This window comes from Akebia trifoliata, chromosome 3 (assembly GCF_017979445.1).
Source record: "Akebia trifoliata isolate Shusen 1 chromosome 3, ASM1797944v1, whole genome shotgun sequence".
Taxonomy (NCBI): Eukaryota; Viridiplantae; Streptophyta; class Magnoliopsida; order Ranunculales; family Lardizabalaceae; genus Akebia; species Akebia trifoliata.
The window spans coordinates 50,368,565-50,380,568 of record NC_141377.1 but is presented as its reverse complement, the minus strand read 5'-3'; the positions used below and the strand labels follow the sequence as shown (position 1 = coordinate 50,380,568).

At 33.1% G+C, this 12,004-nt stretch overlaps 1 protein-coding gene across 1 annotated transcript; it reads left to right on the top strand.

Moving 5' to 3' along the window:
- Positions 1-609: 609 nt before the first annotated feature.
- LOC147407731 (plant intracellular Ras-group-related LRR protein 4-like) lies at positions 610-3,800 on the top strand. Its single transcript, XM_086436446.1, has 4 exons — positions 610-1,837; positions 2,074-2,987; positions 3,072-3,244; positions 3,476-3,800. Exons 1-3 carry the CDS (start codon positions 1,198-1,200, stop codon positions 3,216-3,218), a joined length of 1,701 nt encoding a protein of 566 aa, XP_086292572.1. The 5' UTR covers positions 610-1,197; the 3' UTR covers positions 3,219-3,244; positions 3,476-3,800.
- Positions 3,801-12,004: the final 8,204 nt, after the last annotated feature.

Below are 12,004 nucleotides of genomic sequence, written 5' to 3'. Positions count from 1 at the left end.
GGCATTTATCGTCAGAAATTACTCGATGCATGTCGAGAGAAGGGACTGCACACGCCTAAGGATTAGTATGGGGTGCTTTAAGAGAAGGCCAAACCCCTCGATAAAAAAAAAAAAAAACTCATGATAAATTGTCATATAAAAAAAAAAAATATAATCAACTTAGGTGACGCCATGTGCATAAGACCATAGATTTTTTCCTTTGAGAAAATATTGTATGGTTCTGTGCATATTTCACGTCAATTGAGTATATTTAGTAAATCTTTTTTAATTTTTTTACTCAATATATCATTAATTAAAAAAAAAAAAAAAATTTAAAGTGTGACGCTAGCACCCACAGAGACCCTGAAAGATTGAAGAAAACAATTGGAGTTATGGTCACAAATCGTACGGTGTGATGTCACTAATAGATTTCAGAAATATTGCTGCCCAATAACAATTTTACAGATAGTGATTTTGGGGCAATTTGGTAAATTTAGAGATAATACAGGGGCATTCGCTGGGATTGGACAAAGATGAGTCATTCGGATCTTACTAATAACCGATTGGTCTTAAATTGATTTCACGGTTTATATTTATCGAATTCTCTGAACAAATCAACGAATTAAATTGGAAAAAAAAAAAAAAAAAAAAACTACCGTAAGTCCAGATCCGAAATCGGGCAAGTGAAGTTGCGAAAAACGGAGGTTGGGGAAATGGCTAGATCTTTCGGAAAGAGAAAAAACAGTGGATTTCAGGAGAAACCACAGAGAGGATTCCAGCTGTGTCTGCTTATATATGTTTGAAGCCGTTTCGTTTCGTTTCATTTTGTTCTTAAAAATAACAAAAACAAAAAAGTTAAATTTTCATGGCTTACAGCTCTGTAAACGCAATCTCGATTTACAATAAATCTTGAGAAACAGAGGGAGACATGAAGGAGAGTTTTTAAGTTTTCTCTCTACTTTTAGGAGTTTTTTTTTTTTTTTTTTTTTTTTTTCTGAATTTCTGATCTGGGTCATTTTGTTTTCTTGAAAAATGAAAATTGGGTTTAGATTTCTCCTCCTTTTTTATTAGAAACTTGTAGAAATAGATTCAATTCGAGTGTTTTTTGTTTTTGAGGTGAGATATAGTCTGCTTCCTTCAATTTTCTGACCTGAGCTTCGTGTTTGTTGGGGGGTTTTCTTGAATTTCTTGGGTTTTTGAGGATTGGCTTACAATAAGATGGGTTCGTCTCTACAATCTATCGATGATGTTGTGAACGAGGTTATGAGAATTCATAGATCTCTGCCTACAAGACCAGGCCTCGACGAGATCGAAGCAGCTATAGCTTTGATCCAGAACGTTGAGAAGGAAGAACAATCGAGATTAGAAGCAATTTCAAGGCAGAAAAAGAGTATCGAAGTCCCCGAAGAGTTGTTCTTCGTCTTATTAGAGATGCAGAAGAATTTTGTTGTGTTTCAGAGTAAAGAACAGAAGAGGGAAGCTCAGAAACTACTTGATCTCGAAAATGTTCATGTGCTGTTTGATGAATTTGTCCAGAGAGCGTCGAAATGTATTCCATCTGCGTCAAATTCAAATTTGGCCGACTACTCTAACAACAACTCGATCAAGGCTGTTTCAAGCAGTTTTTCTTCTGCGAATCCTGCTACTTCAACTGCTGGTCTAGATTCTTCGATGGATTCATCCTTGGCTTTATATTCTAATAAAGAGTCTAGAAGAAGTCCTGAGCTGTTTACTAGAGATGATAGTTATGTAAAGAAGGCCAAGGGGACATTTCATGTTGATGGAATTGGGGTTGGAGCAATTGGTTCGTCTCGACCGAAAATTGTGGATTCCACTCTTAAATCTGTAACCACTTCTGGTGAGTTTTAAATTCACCTTTGGTTTACATTATTTGTTCTATTTCTCTATTTATTTTTATTTTTTTAAATTTGGCTGTTAGATTGGTAGTTGTATATTTGATTCATCAAATTTACCAGCATTGGATTTGTATGTTTGTTTGATTACTTTAGCAAATTTTGGGTAATTTGCTTCTTCTGATGCTTGGTAATGGTTAGGTTAAGAATTATGTTTTAATTTTATTTCTCCATGTTATAGGTAATGATGGTGAGAAGTTAAGTCTGATAAAATTGGCCAGTTTAATTGAGGTTTGTTTGAAGAAAGGTACTCGGGATCTCAATCTCCAGAATAAATTAATGGATCAAATTGAGTGGTTACCAGACTCAATCGGAAAGCTATCTTGTTTGAATGCTCTTGATTTGTCCGAGAATCGAATTGTAGCCCTACCAATGACAATTGGAAACCTCTCTTCATTAACAAAACTAGACCTGCACTCAAATAGGATTGCTGAACTCCCCGAATCTATCGGAAATCTTTTGAGTCTAGTCTTTTTAGATTTGAGGGGAAACCAATTAACATCTCTACCTGCTACGCTCGGAAAATTAATCCGTCTTGAGGAGCTTGATATTAGCTCGAACCAGCTAGCCTTACTTCCTGAGACAACAGGAACCCTCGTCAGCTTGAAGAAGTTGAACATGGAGACTAATAATATTGAAGAAATCCCACATACAATTGGCCAATGTGCTTCCCTTGTTGAGCTCCGAGCAGCTTATAATCGACTTAAAGCCCTTCCTGAAGCTGTAGGGAGGCTTGAGTCATTGGAGATTTTGTCCGTCAGGTATAATAACATCAAACAACTTCCTACTACAATGGCATCTCTATCGAAGTTGAGAGAGATCGATGTTAGCTTCAATGAGCTAGAATCAGTGCCTGAAAGTTTGTGCCTTGCGACAACACTTACAAAGATAAACGTAGGAAACAATTTTGCGGATCTACGCTCGCTACCACGGTCCATTGGGAACCTTGAGATGTTAGAAGAGTTGGACATCAGCAATAATCAGATACGGTTTCTTCCAGACACTTTTGCGATGTTATCACGGTTACGTGTGCTTCACGCTGAAGAAAATCCACTAGAGTTGCCACCAAGGCATATAGCTGAACAGGGTGCGCAGGTAATTTTTTATTTTTTGCAGTTTTGTTTTCTATTTAGGTGATCATTTTCTTTTTAAGGCTGATCATTGTATTGTGGTTTTCAGGCTGTTGTTCAGTACATGGCTGAACTTGTTTCCAAGAAGGATGTCAAGTTGCAACCAGTTAAGCAGAAAAAGACTTGGACTCAGATGTGTTTTTTCTCAAGATGTAACAAGAGAAAGCTTGATGGTTTGGACTATGTCAAAGCTTGATTCCAAAACAGGTTCCAGTCTGCTATGTAAGTTATAATACTTCCAAAAACCTTCCTCCTGATGTGTTTTTTATTCTTTTGTTGTTTCTAGACTATTTATATAGGTAAAAATAATTATATTAATATAATCAGTAAATTAGTTACTTTTTGATATTTTACCAAACAGGGTCCATCATTTTATAATTACTTTTAACATAACTGCTTACTTATTGATTAAAGAAAATGCTCATATTCCTTCATTACTTTTTTTTTTTTCAGAAGTATTGATTGGTGATGCACCAATCAAGCTGCAGGGGAGTTCAGCAGTGGATATATCAGTGGAAACTGTGAGCTCAGTTCAATGAATCGTAGATATCCAAGAAACCAAACGGATGGACAAGATATGATTCTGAATCTCTCCTCCTTGTATTATAGAATCCTGTTCCAGTGATTTGTTGTTTTAGATTCCCTGTAATTGTAATGTTCTTGAACTAGAATGAGATGTACCATTGACTTCAAGCGGCAAAAAAGGAAAAAAACAAGAACAATTGTACTCCATACTAATCATTTGTTAAATTAAATGAGTTTATCCTTATTACCATTATTGTTACGGCTTGTTATTTTTTCTCACACAATCTGATTTTGTCTCTTTTCTTATGGCTAGTCTAGTTGGAGATTTTGTTTGAAATGATCTAATTTATGTTGAATTTCATGGATTAATCAATTGGTATCACATTGAAGTCTATGATTGCATTAAGGATTTTTGGAATCTTCTAGAGTGTTTTGAAGGTGTCGCCTTGGTGAGGATTTGTACAACATTACTTGCACTTTCTTAATTCGAAGTACATTTTCCTTCTAGATAATAAACCTACTTCAAATCAATTACTGGAAAATACCTTATTGAAATTCCTAAATGTCTTCTTAAATCTCTTGCAGTTACCTTATATGATTTAATATAGATAGTGTATATCCTTAAGAATTGCTATACTCTCCATTCCTTGAGATAATGGATTAATGTTCGGGATTGAATTAACAATAGGAATATAGGTTATCAAATAAGTGTTGTTCAAAATTTCCAAGCAGCTGTGTTTTATGGATTCAAACAGTGTTTTATCCGGAGGAATGATTGAATTGGATTTGGACAGATTAAGCATTCCATGTTTGGAGTCTAACCAACAAACAATTACATAAAGGATGCATGGATGGATGGAATCAGCATATAGCCTGCTAGGAGTCTCACCTCGCACATAGCTATCTCAGCAGACACATAAACAAAAGCTATTCATTCATTTTATTGAGTAATGAGTACCAGTCTTTTTTATAAATTATTGGACAACAACTCTAGGGGACTTATAATAGTACTTGATAAGTGCTGACATTAGTGGCAAACCTAAAAACTTCTAGAACTTTAACTTATTAGACTTTCCTTATTTTAATCTCATTTTCTGTCCAAATGATAAACCTACTACAAAGCAATTATTGAAAATAAAAATGAAAAAGAAAAGTCCCTTACATCTACCAACTTTACTAGAGCTCCAATCATGAGTTAGACTATGATAATGATGTCTTTATTGAAAGTGTGGTAAGGTAAAGCCATCCAAAATGACACACATGATAATCCTTCGGGCTTACCGACCTTATGGATTTTTGGCCCATCCCTTGGTGCGAACCCTACACTCAAAAAATCAGACTTGAGAACCCAAAAAACATGACCAAATTCAATAGCTAGAAACCATTGATGAAAAATGCTTGAATCCAATGGCTAGTAGTTGACAATGACATTGACTTTTGGTATGTAGATCCACCTCTTAAGGATGCTGGACCCAAAGAGTGTGCCACATGGCATTTTGGGATGTCTTTGTTATGCTCATAATTGGATTAGTGCATGAAATCTAGATATTTACTAGAGTCAACTTAACAAGCTTTAAAGCACTAAGCATACAAGTTGGAACTGAACTGGTTAAATATGTGATTCTGAATGAAATCGAATAAAATTCTTTTTGACTTTAAATAAACAAAATCAGAATATCTTTAGTTCTAGAAATTTTAGAAGACACATTTATTCCTAGACCACCTGTTTCAATTATAGATTGCTTGAAAGTTAACATTTTTTTTTTCACACGAGTTACTATAATGCTCTCTGTATGAGAAGTTCTGATTATATTATTCCAATGCAGACTTTTTTGGCATGTAAGCTTTAGATGAAAACTGTACCCATTTTTACCTATCTTCTGGAACAGTTCGCACTTTATACCAGATAGTTTAAACTTGACTGCCCTGGTTTGAACATGAAAACGTCGACTCACTTTGAACTTGTTTAAAATTTCTGTCACTTTTATAGAATCATATCCAATCGGTATTTTATTTTATTTTATAGTACCCGTCCATGAAAGAGAACAATACCTTGATGGCGACTAGTGAGCCTCCCTTTGCCTCTATTACATGAGACAGAATTCAAATGGCATGCAAAGATGCCGATGGCCAAGTTATCAATCAGTAATTGGATTCCACATGCTCCCTCTATTAAATATGAGTCGTGATGAATGCACGCAGTTTTGCTATGCAGCTGATGTGGTAAGGCCACAGAACCATAGATCTTTTTCTTTGGGATACACAGGAAAAATATGTGCGGTTCTGTGCCCTTGCCATGTTAGCTGCATACCCCATCGTGCATTCATCATTATTCATTAAATATTTGGGGTAAAATTTATCAACAATTTTTTAAAGTTGACACTTAAATATTTGGGTCCAATTTTGTGATCCATGCTCTGAGTGAGTTGGATATGGGCCGAGTTAAACCATCCCGATTCCAACCAAGGATTTATGGATATAGAGGCACAAGTGAGCCCAGCCCATAACCCAACCAAATCTGCCCCTTTTAAAGAACTAACTGGCCGGGTTTGGGCTTTGTTTTTTCATTGAAGTAAACCTCAAGTCTGTTCTCTTAATAAGATTTGCTTTTAAATTGAACTTGTTTACAGCCTAGTGGGCCACAACATGACTAGCCCAAGCCTATGCTCACATTAGTGAGGCACTCAGGCCTACTTTGCACAGTAACATCCCCATTTCACATCCATAAGTTTCTTTCTTCATTTAATTTTTAAAGCTTTCTTTTTCAATTTTTTTTTTTTTTTACGAAATCGGGCCGAGGTGCATAGAAAATTAAACATTCTTCATTTAATTTTATAACTATATTTTCAAACTAGAACGGACAGAAACCAAAACAAATGTGCATAATAGGGTGTAATAGTACGTTGGCTATCCTTATGTTTTGTAGTGGGGTAGTTCTTGTTCTACGTACCATTTCATATAAATGCACCTCTATTCGGATTTCACCATCCTAAATTATAGAACTTGATAGGCATACTTACCCAGATAAGTGCACCTACCTAACAAATTCATTAATCTAACCTTCTGCATTCATCTTCATCATTGTCATCATCATCTCTCTCTCTCTCTCTCTACAGAGATTTCAACGAGGATCTTGTGATAAAATAAGCAATACCCTTAGAATATGAGCTGCCCAACTCATTCAAAACATGGTTTAAATTATAAGAAATTATTTTCACTTTTTTTCCATGTCGATAGTCCAATGTTGACATGGCTAAGCCAGGTCAATATCGGTCCATCGACAGAGACAAAATCGATTTTTTTTTTTCTTTTTTGGGTCTTGACATGGCTTTGTCTTTTATCAATGGGTACCTATTGACATAGCTAAACCCAAGTTAACATTGGTCTATTGACATTACAAAAATCAAACGGTAAAAAACCTTTCTCCATTGATGTAGTTTTCCATAATTTTAACCTTGGCAGCTTTAAAAGGATAATTCGATCGAAGAGATGAAAATGGCAAATATATCATTCTCCATTTGAAATTTACCATCACAAATTATCAAAATGAATTGCAATCACCTTTGAATAACTTAGATAAATTAACAGAGATGAGGAAAGAGTATGTTTGAGAAAAAATATTATAATGGAGAATTGTAAGAGAGAGAGAGAGAGAGGAGGGGGGTGTTTCTCACGTGGGAAGAAAAGAAAAGTCTATTGGAGAGATTTTATGGGTTGAATTTCAATTATAAGATAAAAAAAGAGGTGCAACTTGGTTCGGTTTGAGGCCAAATTGAAATCGAACCTACCTAGGTTGGTTCCACTAAACAAGAACCAAACCAAACTGCTCAAAGAATTGAACCAAGCCAAACTGAATTAAGGCTGGTTTGGTTTGGTTCTATGACTTGCCAATATTTTATAAACCTGCTTGGAAGCAATATATATTTTAATGAAATCAATAAATAATAAATATGAAATATTTTATATAGTAAGTCGTTAATCTAAGCCCTAAAACAATTAAAAAATGAAGGAGAAATAGGCTTGAGTCTAATTCTTTTGGGAGTTTCCAATTTTAATATGCACCATAGGATATATCTTTTTGGATAAATGGACTAAAATAATCCATAATAAATTAATATATATTTATTTTATAAAGATTCGGTTCTAGATTTTGTTCGGATCTATAAAGGCCTAGAATTGAGAATTAAATCAAATTTTGATCAATTTTATAGTTTTTTAACCCAGAACCAAACCGTAACTTTTTTCCAACGCAGTCCAAAACTATCAATTTGGTTCAATTCTTGATTTGAACATGAGCAAGTTGCACCCCTACTAAAAAATGAGTCGAACTTAGGTTGAATCTAAGGCCACACATATTTTAATTTGAAATCGACTTGGATCCTTCACTGAAATTGAATCCGACATGACTCAATCTGAATCGTTTAATTTGGATAATTTTGAATTTTAATAAACCATTTGGCCTTTTTCTGTCTATCATACCATTTGAATCCTTTCATTTTATAAGAATCCATGTTATAGAAAAGTATTTTAAAAGGATGTTTCGATAAATTTAAAATCAACCCATCATTGGAATCCCATAGAATCTAGGGATAGATTTGTATCTAATTTGGATTCTCATTCGAGAATGGTCAAAAGACATCAAACCATATTTATCCCATTTTTTTTAGAGTCGTACTGGAATGACCTCAAGTTGAAATCTCATATTGCATTTATTGACATGAAAGTGTATGGGAATCATAAATGCTTTTCATCGAGATAATTAAAAAAGTGCAATATGAGATTCCAAAATGAGTTCAATTCAGCATTATTTTTTTATAATTTTTTTATAATTCAAATATACTTTCAGAATCTAAACCCACTAAATTCGATTTCAAATCACTTGGATTTTAGTACTAGTCCTCCAACCCATTTCTACCCTATCGATTCCATTGGGTTGGGTAGGAAATTAAAATCCAATAAAGAATCAAAGGTGGAAAATCTTATTTTTTTTCATAAAAAACAAGCAATGCGACAATGGAAAATATCACTTTTCTTGAAAATAAAATAAAATAAAAAGAAAAAATCACCAATTTCTCATGTTTAATCATACATACCTAAGTGATATTTGGTAAATTTAAAGTTATTGGGACCATATAGACGTCATTTATTTCAACTTTTTTCATTAAATAATCTTCCCTAATCATAATCACTGGGGACCGTATAGATGTCATTGGGGACCATATAAATGCCATTTTCTTCCTGATTTGTGTCATCATATCGTTTGCAGTCGATGATATTTTTAAAAGCACACTAAACCATGTTTCTGGAATTGACACAGTTAATGTCTCGTATCTCGAGGTATTTTGATTTTGTGGATAGAAGAAGTTTGGAAACATTAAATGAGGGGGGGAGGGAACGAGTTAGTTGTTGCTTGGGTCAGACCCGGCTAGAGTTTGTAGGCCAGGCTTTAAGACTAAACGACAAAATCAGAAACACTAGACTTGGCCCCTCTCACCACACCCTTTCTAGACACGTCAGCACAATCACATAAGGGCTGTGGCGTGTGCACGAGTGCATCAGATACGTACTGTCTAACTCATTTGCTACCTATCGCACGTGCGACTTTTATGACAAGGTATTGAATTTAATTTGCTCATTCACTGTTACAAAATCTTTTAAAGTATCTTTACTATGGATTCTCTACAGAATTGGATTGATAACAGCTTTCATACACGTGGCAGATGATATAAGTTGAAGCAATCAAATATTTGATGATTCAACCAATTATTATTTGCCACATGTCAAAAGAAAAATAAGGATTCTTTCTAATCCAAATGATTATTAAAAAAATAACACGACACAAAAAATATGACACAAAATAAATATAAAATGACAATATTTAAAATATAGCGAAATTCACCCCTAAAGGTTTAGGAATTAAAAAAAAAAAAAAGCAAAATCAATTTTCTAACTTTAAATGTTGGTTAAGTGTTTATCAAGTAATTTATAATAACCGTTGAAAAAACTAACTAATTAACGTCACAAGCGAAAATGTTTATTGTAATAAAATATAACTATATATTTTAAAATATAAATAATAATAAATATTTTTTTTAATTTTTATGAAAATATGATACAAATCATAAATATTCATTGAAAGGAATGATAAAATCTAACCAACAATCAAATAGAAGAAAATTGTTGATGTTGGACTTTATTCCCTCAGTATTTCACATTTCATCGATTAAGTATATGAGTTTTTGCTTTTAGTTTTTGTATTCAATCATCTATAGAGGTGTTGTGTGAATTTTCTTCTTTTTGATTTTCGATGTTGTTCGTTTGAGAATGATGTTTTTCTTGTAGAGAAGAACGTGTAATTCTCAAGTGGTTATTTTGGTTTTAGAGTAGGATTAGAGAGCTTAATCATCTCTCGTGAGTGGGGTCTTAAGCCGTTTTGAGAGAAAATGATTTAAGATCCTTCCAAGTAATCTTCTAGGGATGATTAACTTTTCAATTATGTAATTTATTTGACAAGCTTTAATTATTTAGATTAAAGGTCAAACTAGTCACATGTTATTCATAAAACCTCAAATTTGACTTATACTTGTGCAAGAGTGTAATTTGGTCGCATTGACTAACTAGCAAGATTCACCCCTAAAGGTTTAGGACTAGGGCTTAAAACGGGTTGGATACGATTTGGATATGAATATGTCCATATCCATAGCCAATTTTTTTTTATTCGGATTCGATTTGGATCCTAATAGTTAAAAATCATATCCAAACCATTTTACTTTTATCAAATTCATATCCGGATATAATCATCAAATTAATTGATTCGGGTTGGTTAGGTAAAAAATGTTAAATGATTTAAGTTTAAATTAATAAAATTATTAAAATGTGGTCAAATGGTGACTTGAATTCAAGACCTCTCATTTTAAAATAAAAAATTCTTAATTACTACACCCAATTATTGTTGGTTACAACTTGCAAAATAATATAGCATTCAGATGTTAACAGATATAAAATGAATTTGTAATTGATCCAGATCCGATTCGGATCAAGGGACATTACCCATATTCAAACCATATTTTAACTCAAATATACTTGATGGACCAAACCCATTAAATTTGGATTCGGTGTACATACCATTTTAAGCCCTATTTAGGGCTATGATCTTGAACCCACGAAGATAGGACCAAGTTAAAATTTTGCGGTCCATTAAATCTGGTTTATTTCATATAAGATCTCTAATCCATAAAATAACATATAAAAAATTATTATGATCTCTAATCATTGTTTAACTTAGATGAATATAAAGTAACATCAAATGACTTCTGACATATTCGAAAAGGTGCATGAATTTATATTTCTTATAAAATTTGAAATTCAACCTGAAGTCATCTATCAAGTAAGGCTTAGCCGACATAGGCCTGATATCTACTTTAAGGATGATTTAAGGTACAACCCATGTTTAGGATTACCACAATTAAATTTCTATTATATTATAGGATTTGCAAAATTTCTTTTAATTCACAATTATATATATAAGTTCCGTTTAGCAGGTAACGTTAGGGAGACAACACAAAATCAACACCTTTGTCCTCTATAGGCTGATTTTTTTGGTGAGGATGATCACTATGGTGAGGAGACCATCTTCTCAAAAAATCAGTCCAATCTAAAACTTCTAAAACCATCAAAAGTGGTTTAGAATTGTGGATCATGTATTTTTTTTATTGTTAATTTGTAAATCATTTTTGATGAGGTTAAAAATTTTAGATTAGGAATATATATATATATATGGATAGTGTTTCGTAGACTATGTTCTATACAAAGTTTTGTCATATATGGCAAAAAAGTTTCAGAATAACTTAATTTTTGGTGAGGATGACCTCTATAGTGAGGAGAGTATCCTTACAAAAAAAAAAAAAAAATCAGTCAGATTCTAAAATTTCAAACCCTATGAAAAATCATTACAAACTAATGATAAAAAATAAATGATTCACAATCCTTCAACTTGTACGTTTGGGCTAGCAATTTCAGAATGACTGATTTTTTATGAGAATGATCATATATGTGTATGAATTTTACAGCGTTTATTATTGGAGATTAGAGATCAGTTCTATGATTGAAATGCTATCCGATTGTACAAAATTAAAAGTGAAATCCTTTCGTTACTAGCTTAGTAAGAGTTTGAGCCTTACTAAGGGTAGTTTGGCTCAAATAGATTACAACATTAGAAATCCAACACCACATTCCTCTAAGTTTCATGGAAAAACTCAGATCCAAAAAATAATAATTAATAATATAATTTATTTTGAATGAGATCCAAGATTTTGAAAATTGACGGTTACCCCACTTCCGCATAAGTCCCAAACCTAAAAAATGAAATTAAATGGTGAAAAATAATTTAAATTTTTTTTTTTTTTTTTTTCAAAATGCATAAAACTTCGTCCTCTACATCCCTGAAGCATCGGATCA

Bases quoted from the DNA above. Each gene is read 5' to 3' on its own strand.
- LOC147407731 (XM_086436446.1), top strand. From the start codon at position 1,198: ATGGGTTCGTCTCTACAATCTATCGATGATGTTGTGAACGAGGTTATG. The intron at 1,838-2,073 runs GTGAGTTTTAAA...TCCATGTTATAG, and splicing joins TAAATCTGTAACCACTTCTG to GTAATGATGGTGAGAAGTTA. The intron at 2,988-3,071 runs GTAATTTTTTAT...TGTGGTTTTCAG, and splicing joins TAGCTGAACAGGGTGCGCAG to GCTGTTGTTCAGTACATGGC.